Source organism: Stegostoma tigrinum, chromosome 14 (genome assembly GCF_030684315.1).
Source record: "Stegostoma tigrinum isolate sSteTig4 chromosome 14, sSteTig4.hap1, whole genome shotgun sequence".
Classification (NCBI taxonomy): Eukaryota; Metazoa; Chordata; class Chondrichthyes; order Orectolobiformes; family Stegostomatidae; genus Stegostoma; species Stegostoma tigrinum.
Genome location: NC_081367.1, coordinates 55,472,297 through 55,495,347, shown reverse-complemented (window position 1 = coordinate 55,495,347; position 23,051 = coordinate 55,472,297). Strand labels below are relative to the sequence as shown.

Sequence of the window (23,051 nt, the reverse complement as noted above, 5' to 3'; positions counted from 1 at the left end):
TAAGGGTGTAATGATTACCATGAACCCATTGTCAATTTTTGGGGAAAAAAAACCCATCTGGCTCACTAATGCTGTTTAAGGAAGGAAACTGTCATCCTTGCATGGTCTAGTTTTGCTGTGACTCCAGACTCACAACAATGTGGCTGACTCTTAAACTGCCCTGTGGACAATTAATTGGCAATAAACTGGAGTGATTGACTCACCTCTTGACTCCCCAAAGCCTGCCAACTACCTACGAATTACAAGTCAGGAATATGATGGAATTCTCCCCATTCACTTGCACGAGTTCAACTCCAACATCACTCCAGGAGCTTGAAACAATCACAGACAAAGCAGCCTGCAAACAGATCCACAGCCAGTCAGTCTGTCCATCACTGGTAATAAGTAGCAGCCGTGAATACTATCTACAAGGTGCACAGCAGAAATTCACCAAACGTCCTTAGACTATGCCTTCCAAACCCACGAACATTTACATCCAGAAGAACAAGTGCAGCAATTACATGGGACCACAACAACCTGCAAGTTGCTCTCTAAGCTACCACCATCCTTACTTGGAAGTATATTGCCATTCTTTCAGTATTGCTGGGTCAAAATCCTGGAATTCCCTCCCTAACAGCAGTGTCTACCTACAGTGCAGGTCTACCCACAACATTTGAACCAGCGATTCAAGGAAGCAGCTCACCACCTTCTGAAGGGCAACAAGGCATGGGCAATAAATGCTGGCTAGCTAGCAATGCCTACATGCCAAGAATGAATTATAAAAAAGCATACTCAAGTGATTAAGAAGGCAAATATGGTGAGGCAATGGCCAAGGTAATTATCACTGATCTGTTATACCAGAGAGCCAAGTATTGACCACAAATCCATTGTTGATTGTTGGAAAAACCCATCCGGCTCATGAATGTCCTCTGGGGAAGGAAACTGCAGTCCTTACCTGTTTGAGCCTACATTTGACTCCAGATCCACTGCAATATTGATGACTCTAATTGTTGACTCTGGGCAATTAGGAATGGGCAACAAATGCTGGCCTAGCCAGTGATACCCTAATCCAATGAATGAATTTAGAGCATTGTGTACAGTCCTCATCTTCTTTCTGATGAAGGGACATATTTGCACTAGTCACAGTTGAGAGAAGACTGACTAGGTTGATTCCTGAGGTGAAAGGGTTTTCTTTTGATGAAACGTTATGAAGATTGGGTCTACGCTTGGTGGAATGTGGTGCTAGGTCCTCCAGCAGTGGAAGGAGGAGGTGGTAGATATTATGGATCAGATCCTGAAGTGGTGTCTGGGGCACATGAAGTCAGAGGCCAGGGTTCAGATCAGTGTCGGGGGAGCAATCTGCTGTTGAGTCGCATGGCAGCCGATTTGGGAGTCAGACATGGGAGTAGTGCCACCAGTGGAGGGGGCAGTCAGGAATCAGGACCAGTGGTGGCAGAGGGGTCTTTTGTGTGGAGCTTGGTGCGATTGTCAGATTCTGGGAAGGTGTTGGGTTCTGGGGAAATAATATTTAATAGTTTAACTTTTCCTGAGAAGCTACGTTGCTTAATTTTGGCGAAACCCACATTCTCCCATTCAAATGCAGACTATTGAAGGTTTCCAGGTGCAGAGGATTTGCCCAGCGGAATCTTCAATTTCCAGAGCAATTCCTTCAGATTATGCTATGATGGGAATTCCACAGGGTCCCCACATGCAATTCCCAGCAATGCTGGACTAACAACTGTCTGACATCAGAAAACCTGGTCCAATTTTTGCCTATTCAGAAGTGTAGAATAGGCAGACAGTTTCAAAATAAGGCATCTCCCATTAACAGCAGAGATGAGGAGGAAATTGTTCTTCATCCTGGGCAATTAATTTTTTGGAACTCTCTTCCCCAGAGCTGTGGAGGCTGGGTCATCAGACAATTTCATTGTCGATTTTTTTTAACAGTTTATTAATCTACATGATTTGATTGAGACCACAGCTCCATTTTCCTTCACTTAAGAGATCAAAAATAGTTTTATTGCAGATAACAAAGCAGACTTGAGGGGCATTCTCCTGCTCTTACTTCTTTCGGTCTTATTAATCTCAACGTCCTCACACCTCTCTTCTCTTCAAATCTACCTCTGGGGCCAAGCTTTCTACCAATTCCCCTTAGAACACCTTATTGTGGCTCAGTAACTAATTCAGTTTGTGAAACTTTAACAAAGTGCCTTGTGTTGTTTTAACAGATTTAAGATGCAAATTAAGTCTATGTTTTTGTTGTTACTTACTTATACAAACCACAATTTAAACTCTGAAGCAATCTCATTTAATTTAACCAGATTGTATTATTGTGCAAGTGAACTGGGAGTGATATTCCATTACGTTGCTTCAATCATCAAATCATTTGCACTCCGTGTTCTCCTTAGCTTTGCATCTGCCAAGTTTATAAAACAAATCACCTTTGCTGCTCATGTTTTCCACTACCCTGCTCCATTACTTATCACCGAATGCTCCATGAGATTTTGGGCTTGGTGATCTCATGCTGTACAGTCAGTGGGAGCCAGGAACATCATCAAGCTGAGTCACTCCCTAACTATATCTTGGCAGCTTTCTCAAAGATTTTGATAGGTGAAAAACTCCGAAGTCACAAATACAAAGGAGTTAATTAATTATGTTGAGCTTTCCAGCTCTTTGCTGAGCATGTTGAATCACAAATATTGCAACAAACAGAGAGACAAGTTTTGGTTGAGCTATTCAACTGGAACTAACCTAATGCCCTTTACGATGCATTTTCAATTGGTCAACATTCTCTGGCCTAAAGACTCTTGCGGTAAAACATTTCTCTGAGTGAAAACATTTTTATTATACTCCTTCAAGACCTTTCTCACTTTGTGTTTGCTGATTTAGACAAAAATAATCTTTTGCTACTCACCCATTCTTACTGTTTGATTTTTTAAAAATTCACTCTCAGGGTGTGGACATCGGATCACAGGCTGACAATTATTGTCCATCCTAATAACATGGAGAAGGGGTTGGTGAGCTGGCTTCTTGAGCCGCTTTTGTCCTTGGGGTGTAGGGGCACCCACAATGTGGATTCATAGATCCACAGTGTCGCACAGTGCAGAAAAAGCCCTTTGGCCCATTGAGTCTGCACTAACATAACTACCACTAAAAGTGCATTCATCCCAATTTCGTGCACTTGTTCTGTATCCCTGAACGTTTTGATATCTCAAGTGCTCATCGAAGTATTTTGCAAAGGATGTAAGATTTCTGGCCACCCCTATCTTCCCAGGCAGTGCATTCCAGATTCCCACCAACCGCTGAATGAAAAATGTTTTTTTCCTAAATCTCCTCTGAAACGCCTGCTGCTTACCTTAAAACTATGCCCTCTCATGATTGAACCCTCAACCAAGGGGAACTGTTGTTCTCTATCCACCTCATTCATGCCTCTCATAATCTTATATACCTCAATCATGTCCCCCCCTCAGTCTTCTCTGCTCTAAGGGAAACAATCCAAGCCTATCTAGTCTCTCCTTATAGCTCAATTTCTCTATTCCAGGCAACATTCTGGTGAACCTTCTCTGTACACTGTAGTGAGGTGAGCAGAACTTCATGCAGTACTCTAGTTGTGGCCTGACCAAAATTCTGCTCAACTCCAACATTACCTCCTTGCTCTTATACTGTATGCCATGACTGATGAAAGCAGGAGTCACATAGGCTTTCTTAACTATCCTATTTCATGCTCTGCTGATTTCAGGGATCTATGAATAATTACGCCAAGAACCCTCTGTTCCTCTAAGTTACCCAGTGTCCTGCTTCATCTTGTCTTTTTCTGATGAAGGGTATCTACCATCCCTCTTAAAAAGTGGAACCACATTAGCCGCCCTCCAATCCTGTTGCTCTTCCCCTGTAGCTAGAACGGAATTAAAAGTTTGTTCAGAGTCCCTGTAACTTCCTGCCTTGCCTTCCACAGCAGCCTGGGGTGCAATTCATCCTGGCCAGGGATTTGTCTGTTTCTGAGGTGAGTATAGCCTCCAATATCTCCCCGTATCCTATGTCAAAATGTTCAAGTTCCTCCCAGCCTCTTTTCCTGAAGTCCATACCTATGTTCCTCTTTTCCAGAATGAACACTGAAGAGAAGTATTCATTCAACACCCTTCCAATATCCTGCAGCTTTACACAGAGGTCGCCCTGTTGTCCCTAATGGATTCTAATCTTTCCTTGATTAACCTCTCTTCCCATTTAATACATTTATAAAATATCTTAGAATTCTCCCTAGTCCTGCTCGCAATTCCTTTTTCACGCCCCCCTTTTGGTCTTCTAAATGCTTTCTTGAGTTCCCTCCTACACTTCCTGTATTCCTCTGGAGCCACAGCTGAACTGCTCCCTGAACTTCTCTTGCACACCTCTGTGAACTGTCTACATAATTGCTCCTCTATTTCCAGTTGACTCTTTGGGTGTTTATAGTACAGTAAAGTAGCTGCTCCCTTAACATTTCTAAGTTCTGCCCACAAAGCCTCATTTAAGAACCTTTCCAACATATCATCTTTCCTTAGTGCAGTACTTGACTCCTTAATTAACCATCACCCTTTTTACACCCTCATCTGTCTCACACCGGAATGTTGAGTTGCAAGTCCAGCCCTTCCCTCAACCATGTTTCTGTGATGGCAACAATATCATGCTTCCCTGAGTCAATCCATACCATTAACTCGCCAGTCTTATCAATTACACTCCTGGCATTAAAGAAAAGACCATCAGCCGTGCCTTACTCTCTTCACGCTCAACATAGCTGAACCCACTGTAACGTGCTTCCTTTGTTTGATCGGAAGGCCCTTTCAACATTTGACTGACGCTGAAGGATCTTGTGATATATGTCCAATTCAAAATGCTCTGCAGCTTGGCTGCTTTCAAATGCACAGAATACCCTTGGTCTTGTACAGAACATGTGTCTGGGAAGTGCTGTCAAAGTAAACTTGATGAATTGCAGCAGTGCCTGTGGATAATCTGGCAATGCATGAAAACCTAGTATAGTGAGAGTTTTACTTTATGTATCCTGTCCAGAGAGGTTTGATGGGGTAAGTGTAGTGGGGACTTTATTCTATATTTAACCCCATGCTGTATCTGGTCTGGATGTGTTTCATGGGGATACTGTAGAGGGAGGTTCACTCATTTCCTAATGATATTTTGCTCCTGAGCTTCTCTGTCTAACACTGGAATTTCTCTCTGCCAAAAAACCTTGGGCAGGAAGTGAAAATAAGGATGTATAAATACTGACTGATCAGAACTGGGGAGATCAAACAATAAAGCTAGAGCTATCTGGGAAATAAAAGCTAAGAACAATCTTATATCATTTGGAGGATTTGTTATTAAAGATTTCATTGACAGTCTTGGCCTCTGAGAGTTCCTGTGATCCATTTTGTTTGCCCTCATTCCGTGACTGACCCTCAATAACAACCCTCAAAAAATGTTTCTCCTGGGACATTGTTGTGGTGTTAAATCTACAATCACAGCCTCTCAATCAGGGTAAGATTATAAAGATGCAACAGGTACAGCAGCACCTCTCAATACATCAGAAAGATTGGGGACTCAATGGTCAAATACTCTGCTGGCTGTGATAATGAGACACCTGGGTTAGATGGCCATCCTTTCCACATCCACCTTGTCAAGACCATTCAGGATCTTATATACTTCAACCAAATCACCCCTCACGTTTTGGAAGTCTTGTGGGAACAAACAACATGACATCTAGCAAATCTTCTTTGAACAATCTCCAATGCATTTACATCTTTCCTTAGATAAGGAGACCAAGACCATACACCATATTCAAGATGAATTCTCACCAATGCCCTGTATGACTAATGCATAACCTCCTCACTCTTATGTTCAATTTCTCTTGAAATAAAAGATAGAATACCATTTTCCTCCTTATACAATTGTAGCCTCATACTAACATTTTGTGACTTGTGCACTAGAAGTCCTAAATTCCTCTAGCATCTCGAAATTCCACAGTTTTTGTTCTCTGTTTAATTTGTTTCTCAGCCCAGAGTGCACTGATCTCCTAGCATGGTTAAAAAAGGGAAAGCTTTCCCCAAGGAAGGAAATGTACAAGTCTGGCCTGTATTCCAAACTTGTGACCACTGTGATAGAGAAGGATAAGGGCAATAGATATATGGGAACATTCCCAGCTGCAAGCTCCCCTCCAAGACACATAGCTTCCTGACTTCGAACTGTATTCTTCATTGGGTCCATATCTGGAACTCCCTTACTAACAACACAGTGAATGTATCCATATCTGCAGTGGGTCAGTAAAGTGGCTCACCAACACCTTCTCAAGGACATCTAGGGTTTGGCAACCAATGGTGTCCCAGCCATTGATACCAACATCCAATGAAATAAATGCCGTTCATTCATAAGGGCTAGCTACTTTGCATCAAAATTGAGCAATTAGGGATGGTCAGTAAATGTTGACCTTACTAGAAATATTCACATATTAAGAATTAGTGGTTTAAAAATCATTTCTGGAGCAATACATCAGAGACAAGAGTCATATATGGGATGAGAAACTAGAAGCAAGCATTGATCCTGCCACTGAGTACCACATCTCAGAAGGGCTTCAATAATTCCCAACACTCTACCCATTCAAAACAAAAGAAAAGCACTGCTGAATAAAATCTGAAAGAACTGCAGATGCTGGAAATCAGAAACAAAAACAGGAATTGTTGAAAAGACTCAGTGGGTCTGGCAGCATCTGTGGACAGAAATCAGAGTTAACGGTTCGGATCCAGTGACCCTTCCTCAGAACCGCAGTTAGGAAGGATATTATTAAGCTAAGAAGGGCTCAGAAAAGATTTACCAGGGTGTTGCTGGGAATGGCGGATTTGAATTACTGGGACAGGCTGGATAGGCTAGGACATTTTTTACTGAGGTTGAGGGGTGACTTTATAGAAGTTCATAAAATCATGAGGGGCATAGATAAGGTGAATGGCAAATGCTTATTCCCCAGTGTTGAAGATTTCAAGACTAAGTGGCATGTTTTTAGTGTGAGAAGAGAAAGATTTAAAGAAAAGACTTGAAGGGCAATTGTTTTAAAGAGTGGTTCACATGAGGAATTAATTTCCAGAAGAAGTGGCGGGCACAGGTACAGTTGCAACATTTAGAAGTCATTTACAAAAGTACATGAATAAGAAATGTTTGGAATGATATAGACCAAGTGCAGGTAGGTAGGACGAGTTTAATTTGTGATTGTTGATGACACAGACTGGTTGGGCCAAAGGGTCTGATTCTGTGCTGAACGACTCTATGACTCTATGCTAGCGATCTCAAATAGAAACCGAAAGTGCTTAAGAAACTCAGCAGTTTTGGCAGCATCTGTGGTGAGAGAAACAGATAACGGTTTGAGGTGAAAATGTCTGCTTTTCAAAATCAGAAGAAGTCATTTACTGAAGCTCTGAGGAAGATCTAAACCATTAACTCATTTTCTGTCTCCACAGATGTTACTGGACCTGCTGAGTTTCTCCATCACTTTCTGATTTTGCTTTACTCAAACAATACAAATGTCAGTTTAACTGAGACTGGTGTCTGAGAATCACATGATATTCCAACTGAATTATGGTGACCCAGTTCACTTTTGGAACCTCATGGAGAGTTTTGTTTAATAAATGAACACATTCAAAATTTCAGTCTGAATGTAGAGTAACAAAAAATTCTGTGCCTCCAACAATTGTTTAGTGTACAGCGTGATTTTGATCTCCTGCGTGTTGGGTCAGCTGACCCCTATAAACAAAATAATTTTGATCCACAACAGAAGAAGCATGTTTAGCTCCACAAGACTGATATGCCATTCAACCATTGTCCATGCCCAATCTGCACCCAGCTCCATTTATCCAACTTCACTTACAGTCCAACAATAGCAAGCAATCCCCCATCCACATATCATGCCCTCAATTTGAAAATCCAGGGATTTTGCACTCTGTTTCAAGCCCAAGCCCCTGTCTTTTGCTGAGGTTGGCCCACCTCTTCCTCCGTTACATTGATGACTGTATCAGCACCGCCTCTTGCTCCCCAGAGGAGCTCGAACAGTTCATCCACTTCACCAACACCTTCCACCCCAACTTCAAGTTCACCTGGGCCATCTCCAACACATCCCTCACCTTCCTGGACCTCTCAGTCTCCATCTCAGGCAACCAGCTTGTAACTGATGTCCATTTCAAGCCCACCGACTCCCACAGCTGCCTAGAACACAACCCCTCCCACCCACCCTCCTGCAAAAATTCCATCCCCTATTCCCAATTCCTCTGCCTCCGCCGCATCTGCTCCCAGGATGAGGCATTCCACTCCCGCACATCCCAGATGTCCAAGTTCTTCAAGGGCCGCAACATTCCCCCCACAGTGGTCGAGAACGCCCTTGACCGCATCTCCCGCATTTCCCACAACACATCCCTCACATCCCGCCTCTGCCACAACCTCCCAAAGAGGATCCCCCTCGTTCTCACACACCACCCCACCAACCTCCGGATACAACGCATCATCCTCCGCCCCCCCACTGCATCCCAAAACCAGACCAGCCTGTCTCTGCCTCCCTAACCTGTTCTTCCTCTCACCCATCCCTTCCACCCACCCCAAGCCACACCTCCATTTCCTAACTACTAACCTCATCCCACCTCCTTGACCTGTCCATCTTCCCTGGCCTGACCTATCCCCTCCCTACCTCCTCACCTATACTCTCCTCTCCACCTATCTCCTTTTCTCTCCATCTTCGGTCCGCCTCCCGCTCTCTCCCTATTTATTCCAGAACCCTCACCCCATCCCCCTCTCTGATGAAGGGTCTAGGCCCGAAACGTCAGCTTTTGTGCTCCTGAGATGCTGCTTGGCCTGCTGTGTTCATCCAGCTTCACACTTTATTACCCTGTCTTTTGCTGCTCTGTTGGGGTCAGTTGACTCAACACACAGATCAATACCAACTCGCACACTAAACAATCGTTGGAGGCTCAGACATTTTTGTTCCCTTACATTCAGACTGAAGATTTTCTGCAGCTTCTTAAACAAATGATTCTAAGAAGAAACTAATGCAGAAAGAACTCTTATTGGACATTTTTAAAAAATTAAATCGAGGTGTCGCAAATTGACGTGGAACGCGGGGTGGAGGTGGTGAATTCTTGCCTAATTTGAGTTGCCTGAAAATCTGCCCAAGGCTGGCAGACTGGGGACCGAACGGAAGGTTCTTTGAGAGGCTGCGAGAAACAGGCACACGGTGAGAAATGCAGAGATACTACGGGTGACACAGAGACAAGCACATAGACATAGAATTGTTTGGTACACTAATAAAGACAGATTTTAAGATAATGAGAGTGAGAGAGAGATGGAAAGATATAGCAACTCAGGAACAGGAGTAGGCCATTCGGACCTTAAACATGTTCAGCCATTCAATGAGATTATTTATGGCTGATCTGTGACCGAACCACTTTAGCTCATATCCCTTAATACCTTGGCTGAACAGAAATTTATCTATCTCAGTTATCTAAAACGAACAACCGATGTAGCATCATCTGCCATTTTTAGTAGGCTCTAAGATGCCGGGGAGTCACTGAGAGATATCGAGATTTCGAGTAATATGGATTTGGCCGACGGAACCTGAATCCGCCCCTTTAAGGTGTGGCTGACAGATCAGGTATATTCCCAAGAACTCGGCAGCAGAGCAACAAGTTCTCCAGCAGAGTCAGGTACAGTTCCTGGGGAAGGATGGGGAGGGCGGGGGGGCAGCTGGGGGTGGTTTTGAGGGAGGGGTGTTGCCTGTAGGATTTGGGGGACACGGTTTATTCGCTGTGAGGTAGAACTCATCTCCCTTTGCCCTGCAGGCAGAACGCGAATGGCCAACTCGGGTCTCCAGATCCTGGGCTTTGCCCTGGCTTTTTTCGGCTGGATCGGAATCATTACCAGCACCGCTCTGCCCCAATGGAAAACCTCGTCTTACGCCGGGGAGAACATCGTGACGGCGCAGGCCATCTATGAGGGGCTCTGGATGTCCTGTGTGTCTCAGAGTACCGGGCAGGTCCAGTGTAAAGTCTACGACTCAATGCTGAAACTGCACAGTAAGTGGATGCGGGGGATGGAGAGCGGGCTCCTTCTATCTCTGTCTATCAGAAGGAAGCTTTCATTGGTCAATAGGAGGCTTTAATATTCCCTTTACAAAATAATGGTCCGTCTCCTGAAACCGCGGACACTTTCTGAGTTACTGCAGTGATGGAGAACCCGCACTCTTGCTGATTTCAGGTCTCTATGCCTTGTCCTGAGCGCGCTCGCTCTCCCTCGTTTTAGCTCACGGGGCGGATTTACTGGGCTTCCGCACGTGAAGAATTTGCCAGGTCGCCCGGTAGGTGCTCCGTTGCCCGTTTGTTTAGAAGTTACTCAGTTGTTAATTCCAGTGAAAGCGCTCCAGGCTACTCTGTGCGTCTGGATGTGAGGGCAAGTTGCAACTGGTCTTCCTGGGGTAGGCGGCCTCTGAAATGTTCCCTTTCTTTCTAAAAGTGTACGCCAAAAAACAGCATCTGTTTCAGGCCCTTCTCTCGCCCGCATACTGAAAGAGAGCCTCTCAATAGAAGGAGAACTCTGTTTTTACCTTCACAGATGCTGCCAGACCTGCCGAGCTTTTCTAGCAACTTTGTTTTTGTTCCTGATTTACAGCAGCAGCAGTTCTTTCGGTTTTTAACAAGGGAACTGTGAGCTGCTGGCGCTGTTAGCTATCCATTCGGGGCCCCAGATCAGCCGAATATTTTCCTCTCACCTCTGCTGTTACCCCTTCACCCCTTCCTGCATCTCATTGACAGTTCTCCCATCTGTAATGCTGTCAGTTATCAATATAGACTGACCACACCCAGCTGGACCTGCCAATGTCTGTTTTGACAGCTTTCCTGCCTCATGTTTATTAAACTGTTGTTCTGCTCCCAGGACACCATAGACAGAAACTTACCACCAACTGTGTCTTGGGAAGGCAGAACCTAGAGTCTTTAATCCCCGTTGCAAAGCCTACCTCTTTGCCCTTGAACCCTGTCCCCTTCAATTGCCTGATGCTGAACCAGACACAGAAATCTCAAAGTCCATAAAAGACCATTTAGCTCATTGTGCTAACCTCTTCAGATGAGCATCCATGTCTAGTATCTGTTCACAGCACTTTGCTTTCTTTTTAGTCTGATATGGGTTTCCATTGACATGGCTGCCAACCGTAAGGCTGCCAGACTTCAGCCTCCTCATCTCCTGTTCCTCAAACAATCAGCCACACTCTCAGAGTTCACTAGTCACGTGTCCTCCTGGCTGGGTTTGCACATTCTGGAGCTTTGCTGCCATTATCCTAACTTGTGCCACTGCCTGGTCACCAATCACTGCTCACTTCGCTGGCCTCTGTTCACTGTTGGTCTTGATTTTTAATTTCCTCAGCATCCATCCCAAGTGACTCCATCACCTTGCTATTCCCTATTTCTGCAAAGTTAAGCCGTTCTACAACCTCTGTTGTTACTTGTGCCCCTGCAATTTTGGATTTTTGTCCATCTCCAACTTTAGTTGCTCCACCATAGTTTGTTTTATTCATACATGGGATGTGGGTATTGGTGGCTGGGCCTGAGTTTATTGCCATCGAGAAGGTGGTTGTGGGCTGCCTTCTCAAATTGCTGCTGTCCTTGGGGAGGAAGTTTCAGAATTTTGATCCAGAGACTAAAGGAACAGATGTATCCAAGTCAGGATGGTGAGGGGCTTGCAGGTAGTGGTGATCCCATGTCTGCCCTTGTCTGTTTAGATGGAACTGGTCATGGGTTTGGATGGTTCAATCTAAGGAACTTTGATAAATTCCTCCAATTTGTTTTGGAGATAGTACACATTGCTGCCACTGAACTTTGGAGGGGGAGTGAATGTTATTGGATGTAGTGCCAATCCAGCAGGCTGCTTAGTCCTGGATGTGTCAAGCTTCTTGACTCGTGCTGCAGCTGCACTTACCCAGGCAAGTTGATCCCACTTCTGATCTGTGGTTTGAGGGTAGCGGACAGGCTTTGCAGAGTCTGGAGGTGAATTAATCACTGCAGGATTCCTTGCTTCTGGTTTGCCCTTAGGTACTAACTTTTGAAGTCCTGGCTTTTTAATGAACCTGTTCAGAAATGTTATTACACACCACTAGAGCAGGTGAGACTTGACCAAGGGCCTCTGGCTCAGACGTAGGAACACTACCGCTGTACCACAAGAGCCAACTTTGAAGCTCTGAAATTCCCACTGTAAACCTCTTCACCTGTCTTTCCAGTCTCTGGATGCTGATTAAATCTAGCCCTCTGATCAAACATTTGGTCACTTGATACCTACAGATGTGATTCAGTGTCAGGTTCTGTTCGATACTGTATCTGTGAATCACTCGCTTTCATTTTACAGAAGGACATCAGAGTTGGAGTGTAGGTGATCCTTGGGGTTTTAAATAGCGGGAGAGAAAGGGTAGTTGAGGACGGAGTTCAAGTCAAGGCAGTGAGGGTAGTTGGAGGAGTAGTTGGGTGGGAAAGGAGTGTTTTGGGAGAGGGTATGGGTAGACTGAGTTGGTGAAAGAGGGGATTGTTGGGAGTGTTGGAATTAAGGCAGACTATGGGTGATTAGAAGGTGTTAAAGCTGGAGAAAGTAAGGTTAATTCTAATTAGGTCAAATTTTTGAGGGGAGGGGATTGTTTGGAGGGTAGTTGCTGTTAGGGAGAGTGGGGATGGTGGGCGTGAGTTGGAGTTGGTGAATGTAAGGGTGGTTGGATAGTGGAGTTGAGGAGAATTTATTTGGGCCGTATGCTGTGGAAGAAACTGGTTGGGGAAGTTGTTTAGGGTGAAGGGGCTGTATGGGGGCATTGGAGTTAGGGGCATAGTGGCTGGTTGGGTGAGTTGTTTAGAGGAATGAGTTTGGTTGAGGGTGTTGTTGGGGGGAGGGGACTGTTTGCAGGGAGGTGGAGTTGATTTGAGGACTGGTTGGGAGGACTTTGGAGTTGGAAGGAGTAGGGGTTGTTGGTGGGTGTTGACCTTGGGAGGAAAGGGGTGTTGGGAGTATTGGTTGTGTGTTGAATCATAGCTGTACTCCTCATGATTTGAGACTGGTGAAAACTGTGAACATGATAACATCCACCAGCTAATACAATGTGAGGCTGGATGAACACAGCAGGCCAAGCAGCATCTCAGGAGCACAAAAGCTGACGTTTCGGGCCTAGACCCTTCATCAGAGAGGGGGATGGGGGGAGGGAACTGGAATAAATAGGGAGAGAGGGGGAGGCGGACCGAAGATGGAGAGTAAAGAAGATAGGTGGAGAGGGTGTAGGTGGGGAGGTAGGGAGGGGATAGGTCAGTCCAGGGAAGACGGACAGGTCAAGGAGGTGGGATGAGGTTAGTAGGTAGCTGGGGGTGCGGCTTGGGGTGGGAGGAAGGGATAGGTGAGAGGAAGAACCGGTTAGGGAGGCAGAGACAGGTTGGACTGGTTTTGGGATGCAGTGGGTCGGGGGGAAGAGCTGGGCTGGTTGTGTGGTGCAGTGGGGGGAGGGGGCGAACTGGGCTGGTTTAGGGATGCAGTAGGGGAAGGGGAGATTTTGAAACTGGTGAAGTCCACATTGATACCATATGGCTGCAGGGTTCCCAGGCGGAATATGAGTTGCTGTTCCTGCAACCTTCGGGTGGCATCATTGTGGCAGTGCAGGAGGCCCATGATGGACATGTCATCAAGAGAATGGGAGGGCGAGTGGAAATGGTTTGCGACTGGGAGGTGCAGTTGTTTGTTGCGAACTGAGCGGAGGTGTTCTGCAAAGCAGCCCCCAAGCCTCCGCTTGGTTTCCCCAATGTAGAGGAAGCCGCACCGGGTACAGTGGATGCAGTATACCACATTGGCAGATGTGCAGGTGAACCTCTGCTTAATGTGGAATGTCATCTTGGGGCCTGGGATGGGGGTGAGGGAGGAGGTGTGGGGACAAGTGTAGCATTTCCTGCGGTTGCAGGGGAAGGTGCCGGGTGTGGTGGGGTTGGAGGGCAGTGTGGAGCGAACAAGGGAGTCACGGAGAGAGTGGTCTCTCCGGAAAGCAGACAGGGGAGGGGATGGAAAAATGTCTTGGGTGGTGGGGTCGGATTGTAAATGGCGGAAGTGTCGGAGGATAATGCGTTGTATCCGGAGGTTGGTAGGGTGGTGTGTGAGAACGAGGGGGATCCTCTTGGGGCGGTTGTGGCGGGGGCGGGGTGTGAGGGATGTGTCGCGGGAAATGCGGGAGACGCAGTCAAGGGCGTTCTCAATCACCGTGGGGGGAAAGTTGCGGTCCTTAAAGAACTTGGACATCTGGGATGTGCGGGAGTGGAATGTCTTATCGTGGGAGCAGATGCGGCGGAGGCGGAGGAATTGGGAATAGGGGATGGAATTTTTGCAGGAGGGTGGGTGGGAGGAGGTGTATTCTAGGTAGCTGTGGGAGTCGGTGGGCTTGAAATGGACATCAGTTACAAGCTGGTTGCCTGAGATGGAGACTGACAGGTCCAGGAAGGTGAGGGATGTGCTGGAGATGGCCCAGGTGAACTGAAGGTTGGGGTGGAAGGTGTTGGTGAAGTGGATGAACTGTTCGAGCTCCTCTGGGGAGCAAGAGGCGGTGCCGATACAGTCATCAATGTACCGGAGGAAGAGGTGGGGTTTGGGGCCTGTGTCGGTGCGGAAGAGGGACTGTTCCACGTAACCTACAAAGAGGCAGGCATAGCTGGGGCCCATGCGGGTGCCCATGGCCACCCCCTTAGTCTGTAGGAAGTGGGAGGAGTGAAAAGAGAAGTTGTTGAGTGTGAGGACGAGTTCAGCTAGGCGGATGAGAGTGTCGGTGGAGGGGGCCTGGTCGGGCCTGCGGGACAGGAAGAAGTGGAGGGCCTTGAGGGCCGCTTCCTATCCCGCAGGCCCGACCAGGCCCCCTCCACCGACACTCATCCGCCTAGCTGAACTCGTCCTCACACTCAACAACTTCTCTTTTCACTCCTCCCACTTCCTACAGACTAAGGGGGTGGCCATGGGCACCCGCATGGGCCCCAGCTATGCCTGCCTCTTTGTAGGTTACGTGGAACAGTCCCTCTTCCGCACCTACACAGGCCCCAAACCCCACCTCTTCCTCCGGTACATTGATGACTGTATCAGCGCCGCCTCTTGCTCCCCAGAGGAGCTCGAACAGTTCATCCACTTCACCAACACCTTCCACCCCAACCTTCAGTTCACCTGGGCCATCTCCAGCACATCCCTCACCTCCCTGGACCTGTCAGTCTCCATCTCAGGCAACCAGCTTGTAACTGATGTCCATTTCAAGCCCACCGACTCCCACAGCTACCTAGAATACACCTCCTCCCACCCACCCTCCTGCAAAAATTCCATCCCCTATTCCCAATTCCTCCGCCTCCGCCGCATCTGCTCCCACGATAAGACATTCCACTCCCGCACATCCCAGATGTCCAAGTTCTTTAAGGACCGCAACTTTCCCCCCACGGTGATTGAGAACGCCCTTGACTGCGTCTCCCGCATTTCCCGCGACACATCCCTCACACCCCGCCCCCGCCACAACCGCCCCAAGAGGATCCCCCTCGTTCTCACACACCACCCTACCAACCTCCGGATACAACGCATTATCCTCCGACACTTCCGCCATTTACAATCCGACCCCACCACCCAAGACATTTTTCCATCCCCTCCCCTGTCTGCTTTCCGGAGAGACCACTCTCTCCGTGACTCCCTTGTTCGCTCCACACTGCCCTCCAACCCCACCACACCCGGCACCTTCCCCTGCAACCGCAGGAAATGCTACACTTGTCCCCACACCTCCTCCCTCACCCCCATCCCAGGCCCCAAGATGACATTCCACATTAAGCAGAGGTTCACCTGCACATCTGCCAATGTGGTATACTGCATCCACTGTACCCGGTGCGGCTTTCTCTACATTGGGGAAACCAAGCGGAGGCTTGGGGGCTGCTTTGCAGAACACCTCCGCTCAGTTCGCAACAAACAACTGCACCTCCCAGTCGCAAACCATTTCCACTCGCCCTCCCATTCTCTTGATGACATGTCCATCATGGGCCTCCTGCACTGCCACAATGATGCCACCCGAAGGTTGCAGGAACAGCAACTCATATTCCGCCTGGGAACCCTGCAGCCATATGGTATCAATGTGGACTTCACCAGTTTCAAAATCTCCCCTTCCCCTACTGCATCCCTAAACCAGCCCAGTTCATCCCCTCCCCCCACTGCACCACACAACCAGCCCAGCTCTTCCCCCCGACCCACTGCATCCCAAAACCAGTCCAACCTGTCTCTGCCTCCCTAACCGGTTCTTCCTCTCACCCATCCCTTCCTCCCACCCCAAGCCGCACCCCCAGCTACCTACTAACCTCATCCCACCTCCTTGACCTGTCCGTCTTCCCTGGACTGACCTATCCCCTCCCTACCTCCCCACCTACACCCTCTCCACCTATCTTCTTTACTCTCCATCTTCGGTCCGCCTCCCCCTCTCTCCCTATTTATTCCAGTTCCCTCCCCCCATCCCCCTCTCTGATGAAGGGTCTAGGCCCGAAACGTCAGCTTTTGTGCTCCTGAGATGCTGCTTGGCCTGCTGTGTTCATCCAGCCTCACATTTTATTATCTTGGAATCTCCAGCATCTGCAGTTCCCATTATCTCCAACATCCACCAGCTTACTGATTTGTTTGAGATTTACAATGATGCTGACTGATGTGGTGTGCACCTCAGTAAAATCCCCTGTAAGTAGAGGCAGAGGACAGCTGATTCTAAATGTAGTCCCCACCTGTGGACTGTTAAATGTGGCTGTACTGATATTTGAACTTGTCCTAATTTTTGCTGTGTTTAATTTGGAACCTGAAAGAACTCCATCAGCCCTAGTTCAGTCTGGAATAGGATTGTCCAAGTTTACATGTGAGCATATTTACATACCTACTGAGTCCAAATCTAGAAAGTGAGTGAGTACCTGACAGAATGCATGTAAGTAGCTGGAATGGGACTAGCATGCATAGTCTGTAACTAACCCACCCCGTTGGACATTTACTGTTAAATCTATGAATTATAAGGCTTTAGATTTTGAATAAATAATTCTCATTATCAATATGCTCAAAATACCTTCATTTATTGTTTTGCCATGCTACATTACAGCCCTTTGAAGTACAAGCTTTGCACTCTTTCATGAATAATATCTCCTTTTCTTATCCTGACTATTCTGGTTCTATCTCACCCTTTACTATCTCAGCTCGAGTGATAATTCTTTTGGGTACCTTTAGGTTAAAGCTCTGGCAAGCCATTGAACCATTAGGAATTTACAGTGAAATCCAGTTTTAACTTTGTGCAGGATCCTTGATGAGAATCACAGCTACCCACAATCCTCTTAAAATTTCACTGCAATTAATTAACTCATGGAAAATGTCCCCACCCCTGCATTTCTTGTCTGACCAAGATAATGATCAAGAGTCTAAAATAATGAAGGCAACTGTATAACTTGTTGGGAATACAGGAATTGCTAGAAGATGAAAGATGAAGGTCCTTCCAGTTTGTCTTCTGCCACTTTGGTTAGGAACGTGATGCAACAAATGGAGAGTTGTTAGCTGGTCAAAGAGATTAACCTCTGTCAGTTCATCTACTCCAGATGTAGACACAAAGTGAAAACGATGTGGTAGAGAGCTTAGAGAACCATAGCCCAAAATTACTTGTTCCTCCTGAGTGGTGGACATTTTCCATATACTATGCATAATGTTGCATAAATATGCCAAGCAAAATGTTATCTTATGAAAACTATGTTTATTTCATTTGAATGAATCAATACGGTTCCTGTCAACTCCCCAAGGAACCTGTTCCATTAATCGACCACATGCTAGCTGTTTTGGCAGACTAAGTTTGAATTTATGCCATTTCAAACACAACTGTGTCTTCTGGTTCCACTGGGTCATGTAAGAATGGTAGTAACTGAGAATAATCTTTCAAGAATCTTTAGGTTCTGGAAAAGTTTCACTGGATTTGAAAACTGCCAATGTAACACCATTATTCAAAAAGGTAAGGGGATGAAAAAAAACAGATGGATTAACATCTGTTATTGGGAGTATGTTAAAGTTTGTTCTAAAGGAAGTAATGACAAAGCATATAGAAATAAATAGCACAATTAAACAGAATCAGCGTGGCTTCATAAAGTAGATATCATGCTGGATAAATGTATTCAAATTCTTTGTGGAGGTGACAAGCAGGATAGATAGAGGAAGCAGTAATGATAATATATTTGGATTTCCATAAGGCACTTGATAAGGTATTGCATACAAAAGACTATATAAAACTATTTAATAAGATAAAATCTCATGGTGCTGGGAGTAGTATATTAGCTTATGTAGATTAGCTTACATAACCAATAGCAGACTGGAAGTTGGGATAAGGTGGAACTCTTAAGATGGAAACCTGTAAATAGTGGAGTGCCGCAGGAATTAGTATTGGGAACACAGTTATTGATTAGATAGATTAATAACATGAATGAGGGAAATAAATCTACTGTCACCAAGTTTGCAGATGATACACAATAGAAGGGAAGACAGGCAATGAGCTTGACACAAAAAGCCCACAGATGGATATAAACGGTTTAAAGTTTTTTTGAATTTATTCATAGGATGTTGACATCACTGGCTAGGCCAACATGTATTGCCCATCCCTAACTGCCCTTGAGAAGATGGTGCTGAACTGCCTTCTTGAATTGTTGTAGCCCATATGGTATGGGTAGAACGACAATGTCATTGGGGACTGAGTTCCAGAATTTTGACCCAGTGATCCTATAGGAATGGAAATATTTGTCCAAATCAGGATGGTTGTGGCTTTCAGGGGTCCTTGCAGGTGGTGGTCTCGTGTATCTGTTGCCTTTGACCATTTGGTTGTGGTTTTGGGAGGTGCTATTTATGGAGGCTTAATAAATTTCTGCGGTGTGTCTTATAGAAGGTTCACAGTGTTGTCAGTGAGCGTCAGGGGTGCAGGGAGTAAATTTGGTGCCAATTAACTGGTCTGTTTTGTCTTGGATGGTATCAAGCTTCTTTACTGTTATATTCATATTGGCAGTCCAGTGAACAGCTGCACTTTTCCAGACAAATGGTGATTTTCCATCATACTCCAGATTTATGCTGTTTAGATGGTGAGCAGGCTTTAGTGAGTCAAGAAGTGAGTTACTCATGAATGATTCCTAACCTCTGACCTGGTCTTATAGCCATTATGTCTATATGGCTAGTCCTGTTCAGTTTCTGGGCAATGATAGCCCTCATGATATTAATAGTGGAGGATTCAGTGATGGTAACACAATTGAATATCAAGTGGCGATGATTAAATACTGTCTTATTGGACATGGTCATTGCCTGGCACTTGTGTAGCGCAGATGTTGCTAGCCAAATCTGAATATTATCCAGGCCTTAGCTGTATTTGGACATTGACTGCTTCAGGGTCTGAGGAGTGACAAATGGTGCTGGACAAAGTTCAATCAACAGTGAACATCTCACTTCCGCCCTTGTTGGGAAGGAAAGGTCATCATGACACAGCTGAATGTAGTTGGACGAGGGATGTTACTCTTAGAAACTCCTGCACAGATGGCCTGGAGGTGAAACACCATACCTCCAATGATGACAATCATCTTCCTTTGATACAAGTATGGTTTTAATGAGCAGAAGCTTTCCCTTGATTCCCACTGGAGCCAGTTTTACTAACACTCCTTAATGCCAAACTTGGTCTGTTATATCCTTGATGTCAATGCTTTGGGGAGTTAGGATGTGAGTCACTTGCTGCAGGATCCCCAGCCTCTATCCTTCTCTTGTATCTATTGTAGTTTATGGTTAGTCCAGTACAGTTTCTGATCAATGGTAGCCCCTGAACGACGTTAATTCTGTGGAAAATTTAGTGATAGTAATGTTATTGAATGTCAAGGAACAATAGTTAGATTGTTTGTCTGTTTTTGGAGATAGCCATTTGCTTGACATTTGTGTGACACAAATATTCCTTGCCACTTTTCAACTCAAATCCTGATCTTACAGCATTCATAATGTGGAAGTGCTGGTGTTAGACTGGGGTGGACAAAGTCAGAAGTCACATGGCACCAGGTTTATTTGAAATCACAAGGTATCGGAGTGTAGTCTCTTCATCAGGTGAAGTGAGAGAGAAGCACACAGGCAATGAATTTATAGGCAGGGAGAGTAAGGACAAAGAGACCAAAAGATCATACAAATGGCCATTCCACCCATTGAATCTGCATTGACCCTCCAAAAAATATCCTCCTCAGATCTTCCTCCATAGCCCTGCATTTACCATGGCTATTCCATCTGGTCTGCTCATCCCTGAATACTGCAGGGCAATTTAGCATAGTCACTCCATCTAACTTGCATATCTTTTGTCCCCTTGTCTAAGACAAGATACATTGTTATTGGCAGTCCAGTGAATGCTCGCTGGATAGATCCTGGGTATGAAGGGAAGTTCTTTTATTCAGGATGCGGGTATCACTGACCAGGTCAACATTTATTGTAAATCCGTATTTGCTGTGTGTTTGGAATCACATGAGGACCATGCTAGGTATGGATGGCAGATTTTCTACCCTGGTGGATATGAACCTCAGATGGGCTTTTATGACAATTTGTAATAACTACATGGGTGCCATTAGACCATTTATTAAATCAAGATAAAAATCCCAGATTTTTGAAAAATTGAATTCAGATTTCATCATCAACAATGGTGGAATTCAAACTTATATCCCCACAGCATAAGCCTTCAGTTTTGGGCTAGTAGTGGATATATGGCTACACCACCACCTCTGTTCTTATGAAGAGAGGTTGAGTAGCCTGGGCATGTCCTCACTGGAGTTTAGGTGAATGAGAGGTGATCTTATTGATCAGTCATGGTTCTACAGAATGATGGAGCTGGCTCAAGGGACCTAGTGACCTATTTCTGCTCCTCATTCATATGAATGCCCATCCTGTGTGGCACATTGAGGCTTGGAAGTCTCGTGTGAAATGCAAGTCTTTCTTTCAGTGAACCATCTCTGGAATGACCCAAATCTCTCTGGCTGACCTTTTGAATATGGGGAGGGGCTGTCAGCTATATGTTTCTTTCTGTGTCAGAATCAATCCTTCGCTTGTTTTCTGGGTTGTTGGTAACTTTGGTGACAAAGTAACATTGAATTAATGTGGTACAAGGGTCAATTGTTGGTTTCAAGCTGTATATTTTATAATTGAAAGTTAACTAAGAGTGGGTTGTTGGAGAAAGTACCATAATTTTTGCACTAAGGGAGTGCTGCACTGTTGGAAGGTCAGTACTGAGGGAGCAAGGCCTCTTCCTTAGGTCCCCAGCATTGCAGATGGTACTTTTTGACTAATTCAATTGACTCCACGTGGTATCAAGAAATAGTTGAAGGCATCAGATACTGCAAATGCTATGGACTCTGACCACATTCCAGTACAGTATAAAGGAAGATGGTTGTGGTTGTTGGAGGTCAGTCGTCTTAGCTGTAGGACATCTCTGCAGGAGTTCCTCAGGGCTGTATCCAACCATCTTCAGCTGCGTCATCAATGTAAAGTCAGCTCCATCGTAGGATCAGAAGTGGGGATGTTCGTGGATGATTATGCAATGAATAGTTGCATTTCAGATTTCTCAGATACTCAAGCAACAAGACTTGGACAGTATGCAGGTGTGGATTGGTAATGGTAATAGTCACACATGCCAGGCAACGACTGTGTCCAACAATAGAGAATCAAATCATCACCCCTCGAAATTTAATTACATTACCATCTCTGAAATCCCTCACTATCAACATCCTGGGGACTACCATTGGTAGAAACTGAACTGACTAGCCATATAAATACGGTGACTATAAGAGCAGGTCATTCTGCAATAGGAATTCTGCAATAACCAATTCACCTCCTTATTCCTCAAATCTGATCTACCATTAATAAATTACAAGTCAGGAGGGTGATGAAATACTCCCCATTTGGCTGAACTAGTGCCATTCCGACAACACTCGAAGCTCAACAGGACAAAGTAGCCTGCTCAACTGGCATCACATTAGGATTAGAATTATGTTTTATTGTCAAGAGTACTCAAGTACAGGGATACTGGAGTACAGTGAGAAGCATGCAAAGTTGCCAGACCCAGCACCATCTTGTGTACAAAGTTATCCAGGTACAAAATCTTACATATAATGTAGAGAAAAAGAGAAATAAACTTAAAAGTTCAAAATTACAGTCTTTCTTAAGTGCTAATCCAAGGGCCTAGTCGCGTCCAACACCAGCAGGAAGCAGTTGCTCCAGGCTTGCTCTCTCCTGCCCCCGGCCAGCTCTCCTCCCTCCGTGTGAGTCCCACTGTCTTCTGCTGCATGGGTCACACTGTCTCACCCCCGTGTGGGCCCTGCTGTCTCCCCCCACGTGAGCCCTGCTGTCTTCCCTGCACAGGTCCCACTCTCCTCCGCCACAATAAACTGCAAGGTAAGTAAAAGAGAAAGAAAAAGACAAGAGAGAAAAAATGAGACGAAATGAGCAGTGGGCAAAGCAGACATGGCCCGAAATCAGGAGCCCTATTCCACCATCAATACCCAACATTTTCTCCCTCCACCACTGTGGACCATTTATAAGATGCACTGAAGATGTTCGCTATTGCTCCTTAAACAGCACTTACCAAACGCCCATCTGCCACCCTTTAGAAAGTCAAGGGTAGCAGATATATGGCAATACCAGCACTTGCCAGCTCCCCCTCAAGCCATTTTGGCTTTGAAATATAGCATTCATTCTTCAGTGGCTTGAGGATAAAATCCAGAAATCCCTTCCTAATGGGATTGTGCTATCCACATACATCATGATTGCAGTGATTTCAGAAGGCAGCTCACTGCCACCTTTTCCAAGACAGTTAGAGATGGGCAATAAATGGTGAAACAGCCAGCACTGTGCACATCACATGGATGAATTTTGGAAGGAATGGGTTGAAGGTGAGTTACACTTGTTTGGATGAGACAAGGTTCTATCTGTCCTCTTGGTCTGATATAAAAGATTGTTACGCTAATCTGAAGAGGGACAGGGGAGCTGTGCCTAATGTCCTAACT

At 45.7% G+C, this 23,051-nt stretch overlaps 1 protein-coding gene across 2 annotated transcripts in view; it reads left to right on the top strand.

Moving 5' to 3' along the window:
* The first annotated feature begins 9,161 nt into the window (after nt 1-9,161).
* The window catches only part of LOC125457891 (claudin-1-like), a 45,274-nt gene continuing 31,384 nt past the window's right edge, over nt 9,162-23,051 (top strand). Inside the window, exons 1-2 of one of the 2 annotated variants that reach the window (XM_048542634.2) lie at nt 9,162-9,211; nt 9,816-10,049. In XM_048542634.2, coding sequence (XP_048398591.1) covers nt 9,827-10,049 — 223 coding nt within the window. In that variant the 5' untranslated portion in view covers nt 9,162-9,211; nt 9,816-9,826. Of the gene's footprint in view, nt 9,212-9,596; nt 9,681-9,815; nt 10,050-23,051 lie in introns of those variants that run through there. The other variant, XM_048542633.1, reaches the window with a different exon arrangement.